Here is a 22,740-nt window from a genome sequence, read left to right as displayed (position 1 = left end):
TATTCAATAGTTGTGACAATTGGTAATGAGTAATTCAAATAGATTGTTCTATATACTATTCTTTCTCATACTATTTTCGAAACTCTATGTAAGGTCTTTATACTTTTTGTTTGAAAATATAAATATTTTTTCTTTTAATAGTTCACTTACCTGGAGAATAGTAATGGAAAATTGAAGATTAATCTGAATAAATTTTAATATTTTGTGAAAGTAATGGACTTGGCTGAGAATTCTCTTAGTTTCTTTACCCTACAATAAAAAATTGCAACCAATTTACTCTTAGTTGAAGTTATATTTTTGCAGCTCTCAGAAACACAATTCATGATTATATATTAAATTTCTTTACCTATTTTATCATTCCTTATTTTTGTTCTCTATAAATAATGTATCTTTTGTTTATATGGCTGCTTTCAAGATTTTCTTTTTATCACTAATTTTAAGAATTTGCTTTTGATGGGGCTTGGTGTCGTTTTCTTCGTGTTTCTTGTGCTTTGGGTTCATTGAGCTTGTTGGATGTGAGGGTTTATATTTGAAAAACTTTGAAAATATTTAGGCCATTATTTCTTCAAATATTTTATCTATCAAGCCCCCACTCTCTTCAGGTACTCCAATTATACGTGTTTTGGTCTGCTTGAAGTTATTAGACAGCTCACTGTTGTGCTGTTCAATTTGTCAATCTTTTTTTTCTTGTGTTTCATTTTGGGTAGTTTCTATTATCATGTCATCAAGTTCACTAATCTTTTTCCTGCAATTTCTAATCTGCTGTTGATACCATACTGTGCATTCTTTATCTTAGACATTGTATTTTTAGCTCTAATTATCTATTCATCTCCTCGAAGGCCCATCTCCAAGTACCAACACATTGGGGGTTAAGGCTTTAACATGTGAATTTTGGGGAGACACAATCATTCAGTCTGTCACGTGGTCGTATTTTTTTCCTTCTTTGCATGCCTGGCAATTGTTATTAGATGCCAGGCATTGTAAGTTTTACTTTGTTGGATGCCAGCTATTTTTATATCCTTGTAAATATCCTTAAGCGTTGTTCTGGGATGCAGTTAGGTTACTTGGAAATAGTTTGATCTTTTTGAAGCTTCCTTCTTAAGCTCTATTAGAGCTAGACCAGAGATACCTCTAGTCTGGGGCTAATTTTCCCCATTACTGGGGAAATAATCTCCTGATGTCCTGGGAATTTTGAGGTTTTCTGTTCTGGCTAGGGAAAGCATTTCTGGCCCTGCATGAACTCCAGGAATTGCTCCCTCTGCTCTTGCAGGCGGTTCTTTCCTTGGTTTGGGGTAGTTTCCTCCTACATACGCACTGATTAGGTTGAAGGCTCAAGGAGGACCTGTGGCAGAATTTTGGAGCATGTTCTCTGTAACACCATCTCCTCTACAGCACTCTGACATCCAACTTCTAGGTGCCTTGGACTCCCCAGACTCGCAAAACCATCTCCTCAGTTAGGAGAGAACACCAGGCTCCGTCTGGGCTCCCCCTTCCTGTACTTGGGCTGGAAACTCTCTCCAAGCAATAAGCCAGGGTGCTCGTGAAGCTCACTTTCATTTGCTTCTCATTTTCTCATTTGTCAGCTCACTCTCAGGAATCACTGTCCTGTGCTGCCTGATGTTCAGTGTCTGAAAAATGATGATCTCTCTCCCTATATAAAGTTTTAGTTTTTTCAGGCTTTTTAGTTGTTTCAGGTGGTCCTTGCCTATTTGAACATGAAATTTCTCTTAGAATCAAGAAGGATTCTTTGCAATGTTTCCTTTAGCTTAGTCTCTTCCTATAGAAAATGCTTATGACCTTTGAATGCAAAGATTATTGAAATAAATGAAGTGATCCTGCTTATAACTCTAATTATTTATAAGAAAAGGGATATGTTGGCTATTTGTGGATGTTTGGTGGCCTGTTTCTGATATGGTTATTAATAATTGTGGGATATTAGTAAAATATAATTTAACAAACAATATTGACTGTATATTAATCAAACACTTTTTTATATATGGTGCTTCCTTAAAGACTCAGTGTTTACCAATTTATCTTTGAGGCCTTGAGACAGTGTTACGTGTTGGAGCTCCCTATTCCCTTGTGTTCGTAGTCTTACGTATTTGTGGCCATCACAAAAAATAGTGTTAACTATAGTCACTCTGGTTAGTCATTTATGGATTGTACTTTTTTCTGAAAAGATCCAAGTAATATTTCTGGCCCCACATTCATGAGGTTTAGTATCCCCCACAGCGTGATTACTACAGGAATTCTTTACAGATGGAAATAAATAAAAATTCTAAAAGCTCATCTCCGGAAATGGATGTTTTCTTTACTAAAGTCTCTGGAATGCAAATAGGAAATCCTTGCAATATGAACTTCCATTTTTTAGTTATTGGCCAGATAAAAAGAAAACATCTCACTGTGATCTCGTGGAGATTATGCTCACACGCCACCATGAACTGATGGGGATCACAATGCCAAGCAGGGGGACAGAGTTGAAGAAACCACAGATGGCTTCTTTTCACACAAATGGGGAGGTGGACATACACATTTTATTTTAACATGGTATATATTATAATCTTCCTTTTATCTCACAGTATCCCAGGATTCAAAAACCTTGAAAGTAGATGAAGAAACAGAAAACACAATGAGAGTTACCTGGAAACCAGCCCCTGGGAAAGTCATCAACTACCGTGTTGTGTATCGCCCACGTGGAGGAGGGAGACAGATGGTTGCTAAAGTACCACCCACAGTCACCTCGACAGTGTTAAAGCGACTTCAACCCCAGACCACGTATGACATCACAGTTCTCCCAATTTATAAGACAGGAGAAGGAAAGCTTAGGCAAGGATCAGGAACAACAGGTATAAAATAATAATTTTTTTGGGAAAGTGTGTTATATTTTAAAGGAATACTTTAATACATCTACTTCATTTGTAAATGTCCAAAACTGATTCTGTAATAAATTAAATTATAATAATTAGATAGGATGCCTACTTAGCATATTATTTTTACCAATCTAGTTCCTGGTAAAATGATTCTACGCATTAATGTTCTAATGTCAATCTAATCTGAATTGTGAGAATTATTTACACTTCCACTTGGGTGACACTCTGTTATTACGATTTTATTGGGTATTATGTCTTGTGCTATCTTACTTAACCCTGTTTATAAATATGCATTTTGAAGTGTTATGTTTGTGATGATTCCCATGTATATCACATAGATATTTTTAATTCAATTTATTATCGTAGGGGCTACTAAGAAACCCCGAAGCCTAGTTATGGATAATATTTTAAGATCTTATTATTTTTACAGCTTCTCGATTTAAGTCACCGAGAAACCTCAAAACATCTGACCCAACCATGTCAAGCTTCCGTGTGACTTGGGAGCCTGCCCCTGGGGAAGTGAAGGGCTATAAGGTCACCTTCCACCCTACGGGGGATGACCGAAGACTGGGGGAATTAGTGGTTGGACCGTATGACAACACAGTTGTTTTGGAGGAACTTAGGTAGGAATGAACTATATTCAGTTTGTGTTAAGCGATTGAATAACTATGCAAATTAGTGGGCCTTCCACGGATGATCATTTATGTGTCTGTTTGCCAGCAGAGTATTTAAAATTAACTGAAGTTGCTTTCTTGTTCTTGGTACTGCTCAAGTTCAGGTTAGGGTTTAGAAGGTCGAACTCAGGCCTGAGCACAATTTTCTGTAATGTTTTAATTATTTTTGTTTCTAAGTGATCAGGAATGACATTTTTTCACTAACATCCTGCTTCTTAAAAATTAACATCTGTATCACACAATTTCACCAAAAACAGCTTGTCCCCAGGCAGCTCTGTGGAAATGTGGGGGTTCCTGTGCCTTCTGAAAAGGCCCAGGCGACCTGCACTGCGATGCTGAGAGCGTGTCCTCTCCCAGATTGTGCCGTGGGGGAAAGAAAGCAGGACCCGTGCTTGGTATCAGCTGGCAAGATCGGGGATGGGTGGGAGGATTAGAGGCCTCGCTTCAGGCTGTGCGGTGGAAAACAAGGAAGTCTGAATCTGAACAGCACTCTACATTCATTACAGTAAAAAGAATGGACTACTGTGCGTTGTCTTTTGTAGAGTTTGTTTGTTTAAACCATTCACTCAACAGTATTGAAATCTATCTAAATGCTCACTATTTACTTTTACCAGAATAGGGAGAAGGAAATTTGGGGAGCCTGCTTGGCGCCAGACATGGTGCTAGGCACTTTAGGTCACCTTGCAAGTTACAGCATTTACCTTCTTAAAGCCCATTGCTTAGAAGCAGTAAGAGGAAAGAGTCTGTCCGCCCCTGGCCTGTTCAGTGGCAGGAGGGGTATTCTACATCTGGTAGAAAGACAAGACAGAGACTGGCGCTGTGAGCCTGTAGTGTTCTCTAGCAGGCTGGCTGGCTAGTTTCCCCTCATGCCTCACACAGTGAGTTAAACTAGAATGTGATGGCGAGTGTTTTTCTTCTCTTACGATTTTATGCATTATAACTTCCTCTGAATGGAAGTTTGTAATTCAAGATGAATGTCTTTAACAAAGCAAAAAATACTACCACTTGGGCTAACTCTCCATACAGACTATATGTTTTAACGTTTCAGGGCAGGTACCACCTATAAAGTAAATGTTTTTGGAATGTTTGATGGAGGAGAAAGTTCGCCGCTTGTTGGACAAGAAATGACAACCCTTTCTGACACAACTGTGATGCCAATTTTATCCTCTGGTAAGAAATTGAGTTAGAGTCCCATAGGAAAACTCAATATTATGAAACTATTTTAAATGTGAATTGTTAGGTTAATCATACAGTGAAAAGCGACTATAAAAATTTTATACTAAAATGTATTTAAATAATTTACATACTTAAATATTTATCCAAACATCCAGCTAAGCATACTTTTGACCCTATATTTTTAAGGCTTTTCTTGTCAGCATTGCATCAGTAAAGATGAATTTTTACAATGGGTAGATAATGTACATTTTCTCTCTTTTTAATGAGTAAAATGCAGTTTTATTTTGTGAAAGTAATTGCAGAAATGGTTTATTTGGGCTGAGCAAGCAGAGTTGAGTTACAATAATAAGTGGGCAGCCAGGACTTGGAAAGCAAGATGGTAACATAAACCCTTTGGATTTTTCTGCTCCTGCCACGATTACAGCTTTGATGTACATCAAGCTAGTTTTGAACATTCTTAGAGGTGGAAGTTGTGGATAGAATTTATTTCTAAATATTTTCCATAATTCACTAAAAATGAGTAGATCTGGGCAGAGCAGGAGAGCTTGGAAAGGCTTAGGTGCTTGGATCAGCCTTCGGGAGTCCTCAGTGCTGCTGTCACGCACAGCATGCGAATGACGCCTTTGGACAGCGAGCATCACGTAATTGTTCTCGATGCGTTGTGTTTTTTTGTAATACAAAGATCAGACACTAACATGGCGAGAAGGTAGAAAGTTGATAGTTGGTAACATAAGCTCCTGGAAGAGAAAGCGTGTGAAAATACGGATGTGGATAAAATCTATGAAAATGCCCAATCTTGCTGTTTTGCATTAATGTTCTATTGTTTCTTTTATGATGATATTAACTGACTTATATTTTTATTTTGTAGCTTGTGCGCTGAGGATGTTGGGATTGTTTTCTCTTTCCAAAGCCCCCTAGCTCTGTGTCAGTGTTTGTGCTTGTTGTCTCTACAGCTCTCAATTTCCGTATTTGTCTGCATACTTTTTCTAAATTGTCTTCCTTCTCTCTTGATTTTTTAAATGTGCAGACTTCACCATCTGTTTTTACCTGATTGTTATACATAATAGATGATAAAGTTAAGTAGTTAATAACTAAATAATATCATATCTATCAGATTTTAAAGCAGTATATCTTTACTTCCAAAAGATCTAATTTTAAGAGTTGTGTCTAATCTTTCAGAATATATGTAATAGTTACCTAGGAACTTAATTATTTTAAAAGATATTTTTGGCTCACTAAAACCTCTCCTAGCTTACTGTCAGTTCATCAGCTAATGACCATCAAATATTGCAGAAAAATGCAACGTCTAATCTTTAGATCACATTAAAATTTTATTAAAATTATTAATGCCTTATAGTTAGATAACTGTACATTCTCACTTAGTTACTTCAGCTTTTGGGTTTGTGAGCCTATTCAAATTTACATTGATGGTTTAATTTAAGTCTCCAGGGTCTGTGACTGTGGCCAGGAAATAGAGTCAAAGATGAAAGAAGGATTTGCCACTGAAATAATCATTGGAGGAACTGATGATTCCTATGACTGTTATTTGAAGTTAATAAATCCTCTGGACATATTTTGAGAGTCTTGAACTCCAAATCACGGAGCTAAGCTACAGAACTGAAACAGCTAGGCAACACTGAGCATCCAGGGGGTGGAAGAGGCATGGCTAGGAAGCAACTGTGCTGCGAATTTGCTTCTTCCTCTGACCTGTCTCCCGGTTGCCGTGTCAGGGATGGAGTGTCTCACGAGAGCCGAAGCAGACATTGTGTTGTTGGTGGATGGATCATGGAGCATCGGCCGGGCCAACTTTAGAACTGTGAGGAGTTTCATTTCTCGTATTGTGGAAGTCTTTGAGATTGGCCCTAAAAGAGTACAAATTGGTAGGTCTGACTATATTGTAGACATTTAGACATTTTCATGATGCTCTTTTGTATATGCTAATGCCAATGGTGTTATTTTAGCCCTTGCTCAGTATAGTGGGGACCCCAGGACAGAGTGGCAATTAAATGCTCACAAAGACAAGAAGAGCTTGTTGGAAGCGGTGGCCAACTTACCGTACAAAGGAGGCAACACCCTCACAGGTGAGCAGGATGGCCTGGTGCGCTCTCAGCTCTTGCTTTTGGTCGAAGCTGTGGCTGAATAATGATGTGACTGGTTCTCTTTTAAAAACCCCACTAGGCATGGCTTTGAATTTCATTCGTCAACAGAGCTTCAAGACCCAAGCTGGCATGAGGCCTCGGGCTCGAAAAATTGGTGTTCTCATCACTGATGGAAAATCACAAGATGATGTCGAGGCACCTTCAAAGAAACTCAAGGACGAAGGCGTGGAGCTGTTTGCTGTTGGTAAGCACTGACGAGGCTAGCCATGCCCTCGGGGTTACAAAAACTGAGGATATTTTTGTAGTTAAAAATATTTTCTGAAGCATGAAAAAACAAACAAACACATTTTCCCTATCACATAATTTATCAAAATGATGTGCCAGGAAGTTAGTTAACTTTCTTCTTTTCTCCTTGTAAAGAGACAAAACTACATGGCTTCTTGGAATAAAGTAATGGATCAAGAGGACAAATGTACTATTAATAGGATCCAGGAAAATTCCTGTTTGGTTTTCCACAGCACCATGTTTATTTTTGATATCCATTATTTTGCTTTCCAGAAAAAACACCGAAGAGACACTTTTTAGTGGGAAATTGCTGCTAGAAGCATTTAAAAGAAGCTAATTTAGAATATCTTCAGTTTATATCATTTTTTATGTGTTTCTATTTTATAACTATAGATAATCATTTTATTTTTGAGGAAAATCATATGTTCTAGTTAACATTGAATATATAAGGGTAGCCCAAAAATATTTGCTTTATTCCATTAATTTTTTTCTGAGAAGTGCTTTTAATTTGTATACATACGTTCTTTTCAAGGTATTAAAAATGCTGATGAAGTTGAGTTAAAGATGATTGCAACGGATCCCGATGATACCCACGCGTACAACGTGGCTGATTTTGAGTCACTCTCCAGGATCGTGGATGACCTCACCATTAACTTGTGTAACAGTGTCAAAGGTCCAGGTCAGGTTTGCCCAGGCTTTCTCACCCTCAGCACTGTTGATGTTTTGGGGCAGATAAATCTTTTCTGGATGGGGGAAAGTGTCTCTTTTGTGCATTGTGAGGTGTTTAGCAGCATCCCTGGGCTCTGCCCACTGGATGCCAGTACCATTCTCTGAATTGTGACAACTAAAAATACCTTCAGATGTTGACAAATGTCTGCTGGGAAAACACCGTCCCCAGTGGAGAATCATTGGTTTTCATCTCTGATTTTTTTTCTGATTTGTTTTTGATGGCACCCAACTAGAAATGATTTTCGGTTCATTTGAGGATACATGTAGTTTATCTGTGCATGCACACCACACACACACAAATATAAATGGGAGTGGAGAAGAAAGGAAGAGAGATGCTTTCTTTTCTGATATATATCTATTCTCTTGTAAAGCATCTTCATGCTATGTAAATTGCTTTTAAATGGTTGTTCCCAGACTTTTGTTTTCTAAAGTATGTTATCTTTTTTTTTTATTAGGAGTGGAAGAGGGGTCTTGTATCTGATTTGCTTTGTCTCAACTACAGATGATCAAATTTGATACTTTGCACTTATAATCCCTAAATATAAAGAGAAATTATAATTTTAGAGTTTGGACCTTGAGAAATGATGTAATCTCTCTTTACTAGTGAGGAAACTGAGATTTACAGAAGTTAAATTGCTTACCCAGGATTAAATGGTTAAAGATATTTTGAGGTCTTTGAAAAAAAGTAGCTATTGATAAGCAATTAAGATTTAGAAATAAAATTGTAGAACTGAATTTTTCGTGACAGAAGGTGGTGCAAAATGGTTCCTATCTGTATAAATCACAGGACAAAACATGGTAAGCACCAAAATGAAACTTTCTGGAAAATTAATGACAAAAATTATGATCCTTATTATATGATAAAAATTTCTTTTAAGTACACATGGATAATGGTAAAGACTGTCTTTTAGTAATTTATTTTGGTTTTAGAAAAGTTGGAAAGAGTTTAACAAATAATGTGGCAAAAATGGTTCACATGCTTTGGGTCCTGGGGGTACGTTATTTGTTCCTTCTTGAGTTTTTCTCTCCAGACTTTTGCAGATTTTCTTTTTGGATTTTGAACAACAGACTGACCTTTTCCCTGGAGAAATAGACCAGCCAGGAAGCCAGAATTTGTAGGCTTCTGGCTCTGAAATAGCTGAGAGGGTTGTACTTTTATTTAGTTGTACAGAACTTTGAGTGAGGATGAAAACGTCTTTTATCTGTTGTCCTTTTCTTTTTCTTAGTCGACTATGTAATAGTTGCATTCATTCTAGTTTCCAGACAGTAAAATTGCTTGATAATTTTGTAGGCTTGATTGTGACCCAAGTACAATAAAGGTTAGGATACTGAGAATGGAAATACTTTTCCCAGCTTTGGCTTACAAAGGAAGTGGAAAGAGTGTATATGAGAGTGATTTGCCATGCTCATGGAGTCATTGGATTAATTCTCTTTAAATTATTACTTGGGACATATTTCTGATGGTCATATGGAGCTGATTTCTCTTTTCCTTGGTGTTTAGTCCAGATATTGTTCCGTGTGAGTCATCTCACTTACACCTATCAGCAGAGACCACAGTCACAGGAAGTAGGGTAGTCCCAAATGTGAAAAGATGTGGTTGTTTTTCCTCTCTCTTGAATAAGAAAGTGGTTCGCTTCTTTTGCACTGAACTAGGTCCTGTAGGGGAGCTAAACATGAACAAGAAACCAATTCTGTCTGCACAGAGCACAGTCTATAGTTAAGGAGATAAGGCATGAATATGAATAATCAAAATGATAATGGGGGCAGTGAACTTGGGTGGTGCCAGTAGTGATAGAAACAGTGGAATGGTCAGGACCCAAATCCTTATTTATTGATTATATGTACAAGGTTAGAGAGAGGAGAAAGTATCCAAAGGTAGTTCAGAGGTTTTTGAGTCTAGGTGACTGGAAAACTGGTGGTGACATAAGGAAGAGCAGGATCAAGTTTTAATGAAAGACAATGAGCTCAGGTTTGAATCTTTGAGACTAAGGAACACTTTGCCCACACCCATTCAGGGAGGTTTTATGGGCAAAGGGCCTCCATATGGATATACTGTAGCTACTTAGTGTGTGAAAGGATGTGGGTACAAGCTTGAAATATGGAGAGTAATACTGTTTCAACCTAATTTCAAATTTCGTCACCTTGTTATGATAATGGAAAAAGTGTATGTACTTTATTTCCACGTGTAGGTGACTTGGAAGCACCTTCCAACCTAGTTATTTCTGAGCGAACCCATCGTTCTCTTAGAGTGAGCTGGACACCTCCTTCTGACAGTGTGGACAGATATAAGGTGGAATACTACCCAGTTTCTGGTGGAAAACGTCAAGAAGTGAGTAGACAACACCTAAACCTACTCCTTCCTGATTCTGAGTTTGGGTCCTCCTCATTAGGCTGCTGAGAAAAATGTTGGGTGTGGAGCAAGAGGCATGCAGAGAGGGGCAGAACTGAGTCAACACTGGTGCTTTCTCTTCCCTGCTAGGCAAGCACTTCCATTTGGGCTTAATGAAAGGAACGAGCTTTGCTTGAATTCTTCTGGTTTCTAAGAATTGCAGAATATCAATAGGATTTTAAATTAAAACTTAATTAGAGAATGCCTGATATATTCATGAGTTTATGCTAGAGTTGGAAGGGAACATTAAAGATGATCTAATTTTATTTACTCATTTTACAAATAAGGAAACAACAGCCAAGAGAATAAATTGTCTGTCTTGTCCAAGACCTCATTGTAGTTTCCAAAGCCAAAAGACAGTGGCCTCCTTGAAATATAATTTCTACGTTCATTGCAGTTAACTACTTTGTAGTTATAGTCGAAAAGAAGGAAATGACTATGCTATGTTGTCATTTTTAAATTTCCCCCTAGTTTTATGTGAGCCGACTGGAGAGGAGCACAGTCCTGAAAGATCTGAAGCCTGAGACTGAGTACGTTGTGAACGTGTACTCCGTGGTGGAAGATGAGTACAGCGAGCCTCTGAAGGGCACAGAGAAAACCTGTAAGTCAGATGAAAAAAACATCTCATTGTTTTGTTTTTAAGATAAAGAGATGACAGCCCATGTGGGATTTTTGTCAGCCTTCCAAATCCTTCTTTTATTCATTATCCATTCGACAAATATTTTCCAAGTGCGTTCTTTGTGCAGGTGCTGGATAAACACTGAGTGGTTGTCTGATCTTCCTGGCTGCTCGACCATCATGGGCCCCACGGGTGGAATGGGTAGTCACGGCCATAGATAACTTAGATGGAAAAGTACCTTTAATAGAGTCATTCACTTCTTGAGGAAAGAGACTCTGTGGGGAGTGGGACTAAGATTAGGAAGAGGAGCTGTGCAGAGGTGACCTGTTTCACTTCTGCAGATGGTCAGATCTTTCTGCTGGCAATGAGATCTCTCCTGTTTTTTGGCCTTTGGCCTTTACTAGAGAAGCTCTAAGGCCTCTGGTTTTGAATAAAGCTTTTGGGAGAGGCGTTCCTCCCTCCTGTCCCTGGTAGGGTTTCTGAGCCCATATGAAAATACTCTTTCCGGGGCTGGCCCCATGGCTAAGTTGTTAAGTTTGCATGCTCTGCTTCAGCGGCCCAGAGTTCACTGGTTTGGATCCTGGGTGCGGATCTACACACTGTTCATCAAGCCATGATGTGACGGCACCCCACGTAGAAGAACTAGAATGACTTACAAGTAGGATAGACAACCATGTTCTGGGGCTTTGGGGAGGAAAAAAAAGAGGAAGATTGGCAACAGATGTTAGCTCAAGGCCAATCTTCCTCAACAAAAAGCATACCAAAAAAAAAAAAATACTCTTTTCTTCTCCCATCTTCTTGGCTGGGCTCCAGCGGGAAGGGAGGCCACTTATAAGAGGAAGAGGGGGCATTGCTCTCTCCAAGGCAAGAACTGACTCCACTTATGCTTAGTTCCTTAGGTCTTTATCTCTTCTCTTATTTCTCTTCATGGCTGACCATATGAGGTGGGAAATAATGTATTTCATAATGGATAGGATTAATCTGATAATTCCTTAAAACTGAAAACTCAGTATTTGGACAAAAAATAAAAAGCTATATGGGTATTAAGTGAAGAAGAGATTGTAAACCTTTTACTCTGTCTTGTGGGTTTGTCTCCAAAAAGCCCATAAATCCCCTAAGTTCCAGTTATTAATGCATGGTACTCATGAAAATATTTTTTAAAAGAAAGACAAATTAAAATACTGTGTTAGTTACTTATGTATGAAATTCTATGATTGAAGAATGAAAATAGTCAACTTAGAGATGTTCCAGGAAAAGAGATTGAAATCTCAGCAAGTTGGTATCGATTTTGGCTTCCATATGGACTTGCCGGAATGCCATTTGAAATTTAACCTTTTTTCCTCTGTGAAATAGTTGTAATGTGCAGTCCTGCGTATGGGGTGGCAATGAACAATGAGATGGGTTTGTTTAGTGAAAGGAAAGGGTTATATTAACTCATTGATTTCTCATAGGAACCCGTTCTCTATTTAGCATATACAAGTATCAATAGTTAAGTAGGAAACCACAATTAAAAAATGGGTAGAATGCTAGGAATTAGAGACTGATCTGTCCTTTTACATTCCAACAGTGCCAGTCCCTGTGGTCAGCCTGAATATTTATGATGTTGGCCCTACGACCATGCGTGTGCAGTGGCAGCCAGTGGGAGGGGCGACTGGCTACTCCTTGTCGTACGAACCTGTCAACGCCACAGAACCGACAAAACCCAAAGAGGTGGGAAACACTTGTTACTTTATCACTGGGTCTTCCTGAGACTGTATAGATTTCAAAGCTCCATTAAATTGTGGTTAGCTATGAACTCATTTATAACTTTACACACCAAATGGAAAAAAATAGAAAATTAGAATTGTGGTCTGTGATACATTTTAGAAAACATTGGCATGAAAAAGGAAATGCAGTTCAGAGAAATGAAAAATAAAAGTTGTGCTATAATCTAGTGATTAAAAATAGGCTGTAGTTAGTTATCCCCAGTGAGTGGAAACGTTTGATTTGACTGGCTTATTTCCCCTCTGGATGTGCACACGCAGATGCGCGTCGGGCCGACGGTGAATGATGTGCAGCTGACTGACCTCTTTCCCAACACCGAGTACGCGGTTACTGTCCAGGCCGCCCTGCACGACCTCACTAGTGAACCTGTTACTGCTCGGAAAGTCACCTGTAAGTCGTTGCTAGTTTTCCTTCTTTCCTTATTGCTGTAAACATCATGTTCATTAGGATTTTTCTTTCACTCAATGATGCTAACAATAATTTGATAATTTGTACATAAGTTATAGGATTATTACTTACGGCAATCAAATTTAAGAATTAAGATTAATTCTAGACTTATGGCAGCATCTTAAATTGATTCCAGGATTTACATTCTTTTTCACATTTAACATGCCTGATATTGAGGTGTACCTTACAATCAATAGTATCTTACAGTTGCTCTTGGCCAGGTGTTCAGTCAGGGCATAGAACATAAAATAATGGTGCATCTTACAACTGATGTTGTTGTAGACCCATGAAATATGGTGTATAGCATTGGTGGGAAGGGAATGTTGGGTGAATGTAGTTTTGGAGGAAGATACTAGATTTAAGAAGAAGATGTCCTTAGTTCTTGTTAAAGTAGAAACTCTATGGCGTGTATGAATAAATCTGTTTCAATTAAGTGAATTAATCAATAAACTCAATCCCAAAACACATTGATCATCTATTCTACTCTAGTCAACTGTGCTAGGTGTTGGCAACCCATAAGTGCGTAATACAAAGCAGCATAGAGCACATGGACTTGTTCATGGTTTCCTCTTCTCTTGAGTGTGTTGATCAGAGTCTTTTGTGTTTCTGGTTTGTCTCACTAGCATTTAGGTGCTTTTTCTTGGAAAGTGACAATGATTGCACTTAGGACCCTTGCCTTACCTATTTGGTAGTTTCATTTCATGCTTGTTGAGGTGGGCATGCTGGGATAGATGATTTGGCTTAAATTTGGTGAGTTTCAGTCCATGTTTCTAAGGAAATTAAGAAGTTGGAAGGAACCTTCGAGAGGGAGAGTGGATGGAGACAGAAGCATGATGGGGCAGAAAAGAGAAAGAGCCCCTGTAGGGCAGGGCAGGATAAATTCATTAACAACAAATAACCATCTTTTAAATGTTAGACCCTGTGTAGAGGTGGTAGTTTTGTGGAAATGGAGTAGTCGCAGATGGAAAGAGTGGGGAACCAGCCAGAGATGGAGACGTGTTCTGAGAGCACCGGGAGAGAAGATCCAAAAGTCCTAGTGGGATGAAAGATAAATCGGGTCACGGATTTGGATATGGGGCTGGATTGCCACAGTGGACGATGGGATGGCAGAGAGAGATGCAGAGACAAAAACACTGAAGGGATGGAGGTCCAGAAACATGGAGGTGGAGAGAGAGATTCAGGAAGAGAGATGTACAGAGCTGAAATTGATGACAAAGGAAATTGGCCAAATGAGCAGATAGAAAGAGTGAGATATGTCTCATATAACGAAAGAAAATCTCTTGGTTAGTTGTCCTCCTCCCCATTCTTTTTAAAGTAAAGCTTTGTTTGACTTGGTAAAAATTTATCATTTGGATTTTCTTCTAACCATGTAGGCTTCTGTGGATTTTTCCTATAAGCTTATTGGGTACTTAATTTTGGCCCATCTTCATTCTTCACTGTCATAACCATTTGTTTTCCTGTCACATTCTTAAGGGAGCCTAACTCATTTGTTTTTATTTTCTATCTTAACTGATTTAAATATCTGATAAAGAAAGATTAGCTGTACATTTATGGTGTATTATTATTTATTATAGCTGAGCAGCATGTAAGAGCTTATTTAGATAGAGTGGAAAAGGTTAACATATAAATGAGAAGTTAGAATTGTAATAAAAATTTAAATTTATCCTATTTTTAACAAGCCTTCTTAAGAAGATTTTGCTCTACCTGATAGAATCGTGGCACTTTATCATCGTAGTCATTTTTTTTGGTTATTTTGCTGTACATCTTTAAGTTTTCTCCAAACAACTTCTTGAAAGCTTGTGTGGATGCTTTAGAGCTTTGTGATTGAGAACCACATCTGAACCTAGTTTCTCATGCACATCCAGTACCTTTACCCAGACCTCGGGATCTGAAGCTCAGAGATGTGACTCACAGTACCATGAACGTCCTTTGGGAGCCTGTGCCTGGAAAAGTGCGCAAATATATTGTTCGCTACAAAACACCAGAAGAGGATGTCAAAGAGGTAGGTTGGAGATTAGAATGGATTTGGAAATATTTGTTTTCGCAGTAGGTTGAACAAAAGAACCTAAACAAGTATAGATGACAGCATGTTTAGAATACTTGTCTCTTTATTAATATAGTGTTGAAAACTTGTTAGAATAATAAAGCACTTTTTGAATATCAATGATATATTGGGCTGTTTTGATTTAGTTTAGAAATGTTTTTCTGTGTGATATTAATCTCAAAACATCATCCTTTAGTTGATAAAGAGTTATAGAATCTAGATGGTATTTCCTTCTCATTCAGATGCCTTATATGGTGTTCTGCCTTCTATGAATTACTAAAAAATGTCATAATAATGTTTCTAAAAATAAAAGCTAGCAAAGGGATGCAGGAAAGAAAAGCAGGAGTTTGTCAGATCATGGGAAGATAGGACAGTTGAGCAGGACAGGAGGAAAAGGGATTTCTGGTTAGAGGGGTGCCCCTTTAGCAGTGAGCATTTTTCGAGATGATGTTGGGGCAGAGAGCTGTTTCCATGACAACCTGATTCAAAGCTGGAGCAAACTGAGGGGCTTCCCCAGTGAGTGGCTTTAAAACTTGTGTGTGCTTGGTGGGGGCTCATTATTGTCAGAATCTCAGAGGCATTGACATAGATATAGATATAGAATAGATAGAAATACTTTTGCTAAGCAACCAGTTATTGACTGTGCTGGTCATTTGGATTATATAAAAGCTAATTTATACCTGTGCACACATTCATTTCATTCTGGGTTTCAATTTCAAAAGAGGCACAATGACCAGTGGGTCTCACGGGGTTCTTGTGCATAGTAAATGAGATAATGCACAGGAGAACACTTCTGAAGAAATAAGGCAGTGATATGAAGGGAAACAGATGAAAAATGATCAAGTCATTTGAATCCCTAGGGAGTCGTCATTTGCCAAACAGTAGTGTCAGATACGGCTCTAGTACACTCATTTTTTTCCACTTTGGAAACACTTAAACTGTCTCCAGTTCCTGTGCTCTTATACAAATCGGAAAACATTGCTTCTGTTTGGTACCACAATTCTTACGCTCTTGTGCTGAGAGGTATAGTAAATAACAGAGAGATACCAAAACTAAATGCTTTGTAAAAATCGTCCACTGCTCTGTTCTAGGTAGAGGTGGACAGGTCAAGGACCAGCACCCCTCTCAGAGACCTCCTCTCTCAAACCCTGTACACGGTCAGCGTTTCCGCAGTGTATGACGAGGGGGAGTCTCCTGCAGCGGCTGCTCAGGAAACCACCCGTGAGTTGTCACCACTCTTTATTAATAGTTGGGACACCATATCACATGCCTGTATAACAGAACTTACTGCAGCATTTTGGTTCTTAATGCTATTTCTGCGAGTATTTAATAATCTTTGGATTCATAGATTGTTTTTCACTTATTTTCTTCCCATCTTCTACCTTTATGTCCATTCCTTTTCTGATAATTTCTATCAGTTGCTGTCACTAATTCATCTTCCAGATACTTAACAGGGGTGTGTGTGTGTAGCGGGGTGGGGAGAAAGTATATTCTTGATGTATGTTGAACATTTTCTCTGGAAAAGCTGCATTAGTTATCAAATATTTTTTGAGATCTTACTATAGGTAAAGTGCTGTTAGGGGTAACAAAATATAAGCATCTTTGCCCTCAATAACCGATGATGTCAATGTGGAGATAAGAAAAATATGTGAGTTTGTGTAAGGAGGGTGGGTAAGTGGCACTCTGCTTGTGTGCTGTGGGGCTGCAGAGGAAGAGAGCCTTCCACAGTGGAAAGGTGGGGAGAGACCGGCAGCCTGCCTGGGCCCGTCCTCCCCTGCTCCATTCTGCTGCCGCACTGAGGGATGTCCATTCTCTCCCTCTTGTGGTACTTCCAGAGTATTTAACCCAATTACTATCATCTGTGGGTCTTTTTCTATCTGTTCTACTTTCCCCTTGCTCCCACCTAGTCAAGGCAGAGACATTTATTTTGTTCAATTTTGTATCTCCAGTGCCTGGCACAGTGCTCAGCACATAATTTCCTAATTATATAGTGATTAAGAAGTTGAGGTCTAAAACCAGCAGTGTTTGGAAGAAATATGGGAACCACTTATGTAATTCAGAATTTTCTAGTAGCCACATTAAAAAAGGTAAAAAGAGACAGATGAAATTAATTTTAATAATGTGCTTTATTCAACCCAATATATCCAACGCATTATCATTTCAACATGCGTCAGTATAATAATTATTGATGAGATATTTCACATTATATTTTTATAATAATTCTTTGAAATCCAGCATGTATCGATTTTACCTTTAGGACGTATCTCACCTTGGACTAGCCACATTTCAAGTACTCAATAGCGCCATGGAACTAGTGGCTCCCACGGTGGAGGCGCAGGTCTAGAGAATTTAGTGAGTTGCGCTGTCTTGCCCAGTAAACTAGTGGTGGGATCAGTGCCGCAGTTTGGAGGTTTTATTTCCTGTCCAGCAGCTGCCTCACCAGGGACTCAAGAGCTTCTCCTTTTGTGCCCAGCTGTCTCCATGTGATCATCAGGGCAAGTTGTCAAATGTCACAGCCTGCGCCTTAACATCAGGCACTGTCCACTTTGGCTGTTTTCTTCTATGCGTTATCCCTTAGCAATTTGAGTTGCCTTCTTGGCATCAGTTCTCTTAGCTGGTAAGGGTAGTGGCTAGAATGAAAATTGATGCATATGAATAGACCAACAGCTTTGCATAAACATAGCAGGTGTGGTACAGAGAAAAAGAAGTCAGGAAAAAAGACTAGTGAAAGCAGAAAATTTAGTATACTAAACTAATACTTTAAATGTATGCTTTTAGTCCTTAAGATTTCCTAATAACTTTTACATACATCCAAAGTGCATCCTGAACAGCTGGTTTCTTTTGCAGGAGTGCTTGTGAAAGTGGTACCACTCTCTTTATCTCCATGGGACTTTTCATTCTAATTATTAGAAACAAATTTTTGATGACTCTGGGTTTTGTGTCGTTGGCTTTGGTTACCAGGAGATAGAGAAATTAATGACAGTGGAAGTTCAGGACTGGTGACAGACCTTCCAACTTGCTTGTGCTGCAAACTAATTCGAGAGCCTGATCTGTGGAAGGGCTTTTAATTGGGATTGCAGCAGATAGTCACCAGCACTCCAGAGTTATTCCTGTCTCTGGATAGAGTCAGTGCAGGCTGCTTCACCTTGTGTTTAGGGTTAGTGGATCTATAGGAAAAGTTTATGCTTGGATTAGTTAGATCATAACATTTCATGGACCATAAAGGTCCATGCGCTCTCTGATATTATACATCAGAGTTTGTGCTTATGTGTATTGCTGTGTGTATGTGTATTGCATGGTTTTCCTTAGATTCTCAAAAGGTTTGAAATGCAAAGTGATTAAGAACTGCTGAGTTAGAAGAGTGTTACTGAATGGTACCTTAAAAAAACCCACCGTTTTAATAGGATATAAATAGTAACCTATTGTATCCATATAATGCTTGTAGTTCTTGGAGCTTTCTCTTACATTGATCTTTCAAATGAACTGAATTGGTAAAATATTTGGTTCTAAGCAATGTTTTCAACAGTTTTTCCATGTCCCTTAAAATGAAACAAGGCAGTTTTATTGTATTAAATTAAGTTTGCAGATTCCATTCAAAAACTTAGGGCTGCCTTTTCTCATGGTAGGCACTGTGCCAGCCCCAACAAACCTAAGGATCACTGAAGTATCACCAGAGAGTTTCAGAGGTACTTGGGATCACGGAGCGTCAGATGTGTCTCTCTACAGAATAACCTGGGCGCCTCTTGGAAGCTCTGATAAGATGGAGGTAGTGTTAACTCTCTGTCTTTCTCTTGTTTTTCCCTTTTAGATCCTATTTCATTGTAGGGAATCTTGTTTGAAATATATGTGAGCTCTGTTGCCAGAAAAGCATTCTTTCCTGCTAGTGACATTTGAGCTCCTGTCCTGCATCAAAGCAGGAAGACCATTGGGCTAAACGATGTCAACACACTGCCATTGGTGTATGCTATATGTGCTTAGTTTTCTGTGGGTTTGTTTTTTTCCCCTTTTTCCCTAAGACTATCGTAAATGGAGATGAAAATACTTTGGTGTTTGAAAACCTGAACCCGAACACTCTCTATGAAGTTTCTGTTACTGCCATTTATCCGGATGAGTCAGAAAGTGATGACCTGATTGGCAGTGAGCGCACACGTAGGTGTTCAGCTTTCAATTAGGACATTGTTATTTTAAAATTAATTTTAAAAATGGAGTTTTAGCCATATTAGTAATATTTCCCCAAATTCTATTTTTTTAGCGCGTTTGATACCCTTAACAACACAAGGTAAGAATTTAATTTGCTGAGTTGTATGAATGACCAAATAATGAATGAATGGATGAAAAATACCACAAAATCCATTGCAAGCAATCCTTCTGCTTTTAAATTGTAAGGGATTGATTGGGACCTCTTTTAAACAGGGCTTTCTTGAAAAACTTTGCTTTGCTACTATTTGTTAAGGAGTCATTTGTGATTCAGTGACCATCATTTATCATGGGGTCAAATTTAGTTCTAAACCTAGAAGTATACAACTCTGTTATTTCCTTGGGAACAGTGGTTAGTGGGGAGGCATTGTTCTGTGTGCTTAATCTTTCTCAACAATCTTCTTTCAGCTCCAAAAAGTGGCCCACGAAACCTTCAGGTGTACAATGCAACATCCTACAGCTTGACTGTTAAGTGGGATTCTGCTAGCGGTCGTGTGCAGAAATACAGAATCACCTATCAGCCTTCGACAGGGGAAGGCAATGAGCAGACGGTAATTTGTTTTGAAAAAAGTATAACTTGGACAAATTCTACCTTTCCTCCTCAAACTCTTTTCATGCCCAAAGTTTAGTAGTCATGCTTACTACTTTGAGAGATGCAAGATTTACTGTATTGGATGGAATTATTTGACTCCATTCCTGATGGAGACTCAGTGGATGTTCATGGGAAACGAGAATTTTTATGGAAGCCTCACAGCATTAGGCATGTGCCTCAGTGCACTCACGCTTCCCATAAAAACCCTCAGGGCTGGATTATCCATGAAGATATCTAGAGTTTTTAGTCTATACAGATTTTTCAACCCATATTTCTCTAACTTAATCAAGTACTGAAAGTTTGCTAAATTTCCTTATTCTAATTTTTCTGGGTTTTGCACATCATAAGGTGTCTTGCAGATCTGGTGTTTCCAGCTCGGGGCACCTGTCCAGCTAATTTTGACTATTTATCATTTTTATAGTTATCCGAATGGAGGATACTGATGAGGGTGGGACTGCAAACTCAGCCTTCATCTTCATCTTCTTAGTCTTCCCTTATCTAACAGACTCCTTGTCCATTCACCTTGCTTACGTCAGTTGTCTTGTCTTTGAGCCTTTTCCACCTTTGCTTTCATGAAATGTGTGACTAGAACTGCACACATTATCCTAGGTCAGGAAGTGCCAGGATTTTTACCTGGATAGGGTGATGCTTCCTCATTTATTTCAGATACCTCTTTTGGTAAGGTCCATTATTTTGTTGACTTTTGGAGAGGGGGGCTATAATATTTCCTCATGTAACCTTAGAGAGATTTGAGTGATTGACCTTTAATCATCTGACCTGCTGAGCTCCAGCAAATGGGTCACCCCTCTTCCCGGTTTAGAGATATTAGCAGAGTAGATGCTGGCGGTGGTTAAAGCTGTGTGGTTAAAGGTCTCTGATACTTCATAGTAAGTGGGTTTAGCTGAATCAGAACTTTGATAGGACTTTTGAGTTGGTCTTTTGAGGTTTCTGTAGAACTAGTCTTAGGTGGTATGATACATTTGGACTGAGAATTTGTCTATTTTAGTTAAATAGGTTATCAATAATAAACTAGATACCAACTGTAATCAACTGGATTTTACATAAATTCAGATAAGACACATTTGACGGTAATGTTTTAGTGTCAGAAATAGACTTGTTTGTGTCTGTGCCAGGCCACATGTAGGCGGAACTGGGAAGCCAGTGAAGCTTGTCTTTAGCATTTCTCCTCTGGAGCACGCTGACCGTCCAACTGCCGTCCAGCATCTCTTTTACCGTCCCTCAGCTGTTTGTTATAATTAGAAAAAGTCTCATAAACTTGCCCCCTGGAAAGTGTTAGCTGATAATCTCTTAGGTTTGTTGCTCTTAGGGGTATTTGCGCTTTAGTGCTAGTCCATGAAGTAATCAAGTACTGGATCGCTGACGCTAGAATTATTTTGGAGAGTTGGTGAGAGAAGCAGGTAGATACCACCCTGCTAACTCATAAGGCGAGTTCTGCTAAGTGGCTGCTTTCACATTTGTTAAATATCAAATGGCCTGTACTGATATTGACACTTTTTTCTCATCACTTCAAATATTAAATTTATGAAAATTAGCACTGTCGTTCAATTTGCTCCTATTGAGGATGACTACGGTGATCAGTGAGGTTTTCTTTGGAACTCAGACTACTTGAGTGGATGGGTATTCAGCTGGAGACATCTGGACTTATGGCACATCCAGTCATGCACATGTGCACTCACTGTGGCCAGCAGGCCATTTTCATGTGATTTTTAGTTAGTATAGCATAAACATCTGAATTTGGTAGACTGTTAACAATTCATACGAATTTTCTTTCAAGACTATAGCTAGAAGGCCTGAAGCAGTGAATAAAAACTTCAAACTTCATAAAGGAGGAAATTGAAAAGGTTTATACCACAAAGTTGGTATCGTGGAGATGACTGGGAAGCCCTGCCTGGGTGTGGCCTGGCCAAGGGTCCAGTCAGGTAGTTTTTACACAGCTAATGCTGTTAGAGCGGCAGTTTTTTGGGGGAAACACCAAAAGCTTTAGATCTTTTGCTGAGTCATTTTAATGTGTTTCTAAAGCAAATAGGAAACATCTATAAAAAAGTAAGAATAATACTGAATGGTGTGGAGCATCTAATGCTACGCAATTCTTTGCTATTTTAAAATTCCTTTGCAGCTCACTTATACTTAATGTCTTTTTGGGGAGGAGATCTGTGAAATGTGTTTTGGATTGAATTTTGCAGTGCTGGTGGTGAGCAAGTTGAAATATCTCTTTGAGGTCACTGGGTTAAGGCTTAGAATGCTTTTTATGATTTAAGGTGCATATTTTACATTTAAAGTTACACCATAAGATATATTTTAAACCTTCACTGTGGCACATGTTTCCAGATCTTGGCAAAGGTCTCCAACAGCCCCCCTGTAGAAAGAGGTTTTTCTAACAGGACGTTAGTGAGATGGAGAGCACAGGGCTGACGCTTATCCCTGTTGTGCTCAAGACCACAATAGGAGGACGGCAGAACAGTGTGGTCCTGCAGAAGCTGAAGCCTGACACTCCTTACACGATTACTGTGTCCTCCCTGTATCCTGACGGTGAAGGCGGTCGGATGACGGGAAGAGGCAAGACCAGTAAGTGAACCCAGACTCCTGTAGCTTCTTTGATGCAGTACCTACCATTGCAGTGGAATCACCTCCTTATCTGGAAACACTGGGGTGACACAGAGCTTTGCTAACCTTTTCAAATGCATTTAAAAAGATGTTGTTTTAATATCCTTGCTTGGAGTTACCTGTCTCTCTTTGTGGAGAAAGACATTTACTACTTTTGAGGATAAAAGAAACACTTTGGGGCTAAAATATCTTGTGAAGAGATGAGACGTGTACCAGATTATCACAGACAT

At 38.9% G+C, this 22,740-nt stretch overlaps 1 protein-coding gene across 6 annotated transcripts in view; it reads left to right on the top strand.

The window, feature by feature from the left end:
* The window catches only part of COL12A1 (collagen type XII alpha 1 chain), a 108,525-nt gene that overhangs the window by 37,900 nt on the left and 47,885 nt on the right, over positions 1-22,740 (top strand). For 2 of the 6 annotated variants that reach the window (XM_001914742.6, XM_014733816.3), the window contains exons 15-32: positions 2,580-2,846; positions 3,301-3,493; positions 4,593-4,714; positions 6,451-6,600; positions 6,682-6,801; positions 6,899-7,063; positions 7,637-7,783; positions 10,023-10,162; positions 10,694-10,823; positions 12,409-12,551; positions 12,866-12,995; positions 14,918-15,054; positions 16,188-16,317; positions 18,723-18,862; positions 19,113-19,245; positions 19,349-19,375; positions 19,702-19,844; positions 22,342-22,471. In XM_001914742.6, coding sequence (XP_001914777.3) covers positions 2,580-2,846; positions 3,301-3,493; positions 4,593-4,714; positions 6,451-6,600; positions 6,682-6,801; positions 6,899-7,063; positions 7,637-7,783; positions 10,023-10,162; positions 10,694-10,823; positions 12,409-12,551; positions 12,866-12,995; positions 14,918-15,054; positions 16,188-16,317; positions 18,723-18,862; positions 19,113-19,245; positions 19,349-19,375; positions 19,702-19,844; positions 22,342-22,471 — 2,547 coding nt within the window. Of the gene's footprint in view, positions 1-2,579; positions 2,847-3,300; positions 3,494-4,592; positions 4,715-6,450; positions 6,601-6,681; positions 6,802-6,898; positions 7,064-7,636; positions 7,784-10,022; positions 10,163-10,693; positions 10,824-12,408; positions 12,552-12,865; positions 12,996-14,917; positions 15,059-16,187; positions 16,318-18,722; positions 18,863-19,112; positions 19,246-19,348; positions 19,376-19,701; positions 19,845-22,341; positions 22,472-22,740 lie in introns of all 6 variants that reach the window. The other 4 variants (XM_070225140.1, XM_070225141.1, XM_070225142.1 and 1 more) reach the window with 2 other exon arrangements.

Source organism: Equus caballus, chromosome 10 (assembly GCF_041296265.1).
Source record: "Equus caballus isolate H_3958 breed thoroughbred chromosome 10, TB-T2T, whole genome shotgun sequence".
In the NCBI taxonomy this organism is placed as follows: domain Eukaryota; kingdom Metazoa; phylum Chordata; class Mammalia; order Perissodactyla; family Equidae; genus Equus; species Equus caballus.
Note: the sequence above shows the minus strand (reverse complement) of the source record. Positions and strands in the feature narration are given on the sequence as shown.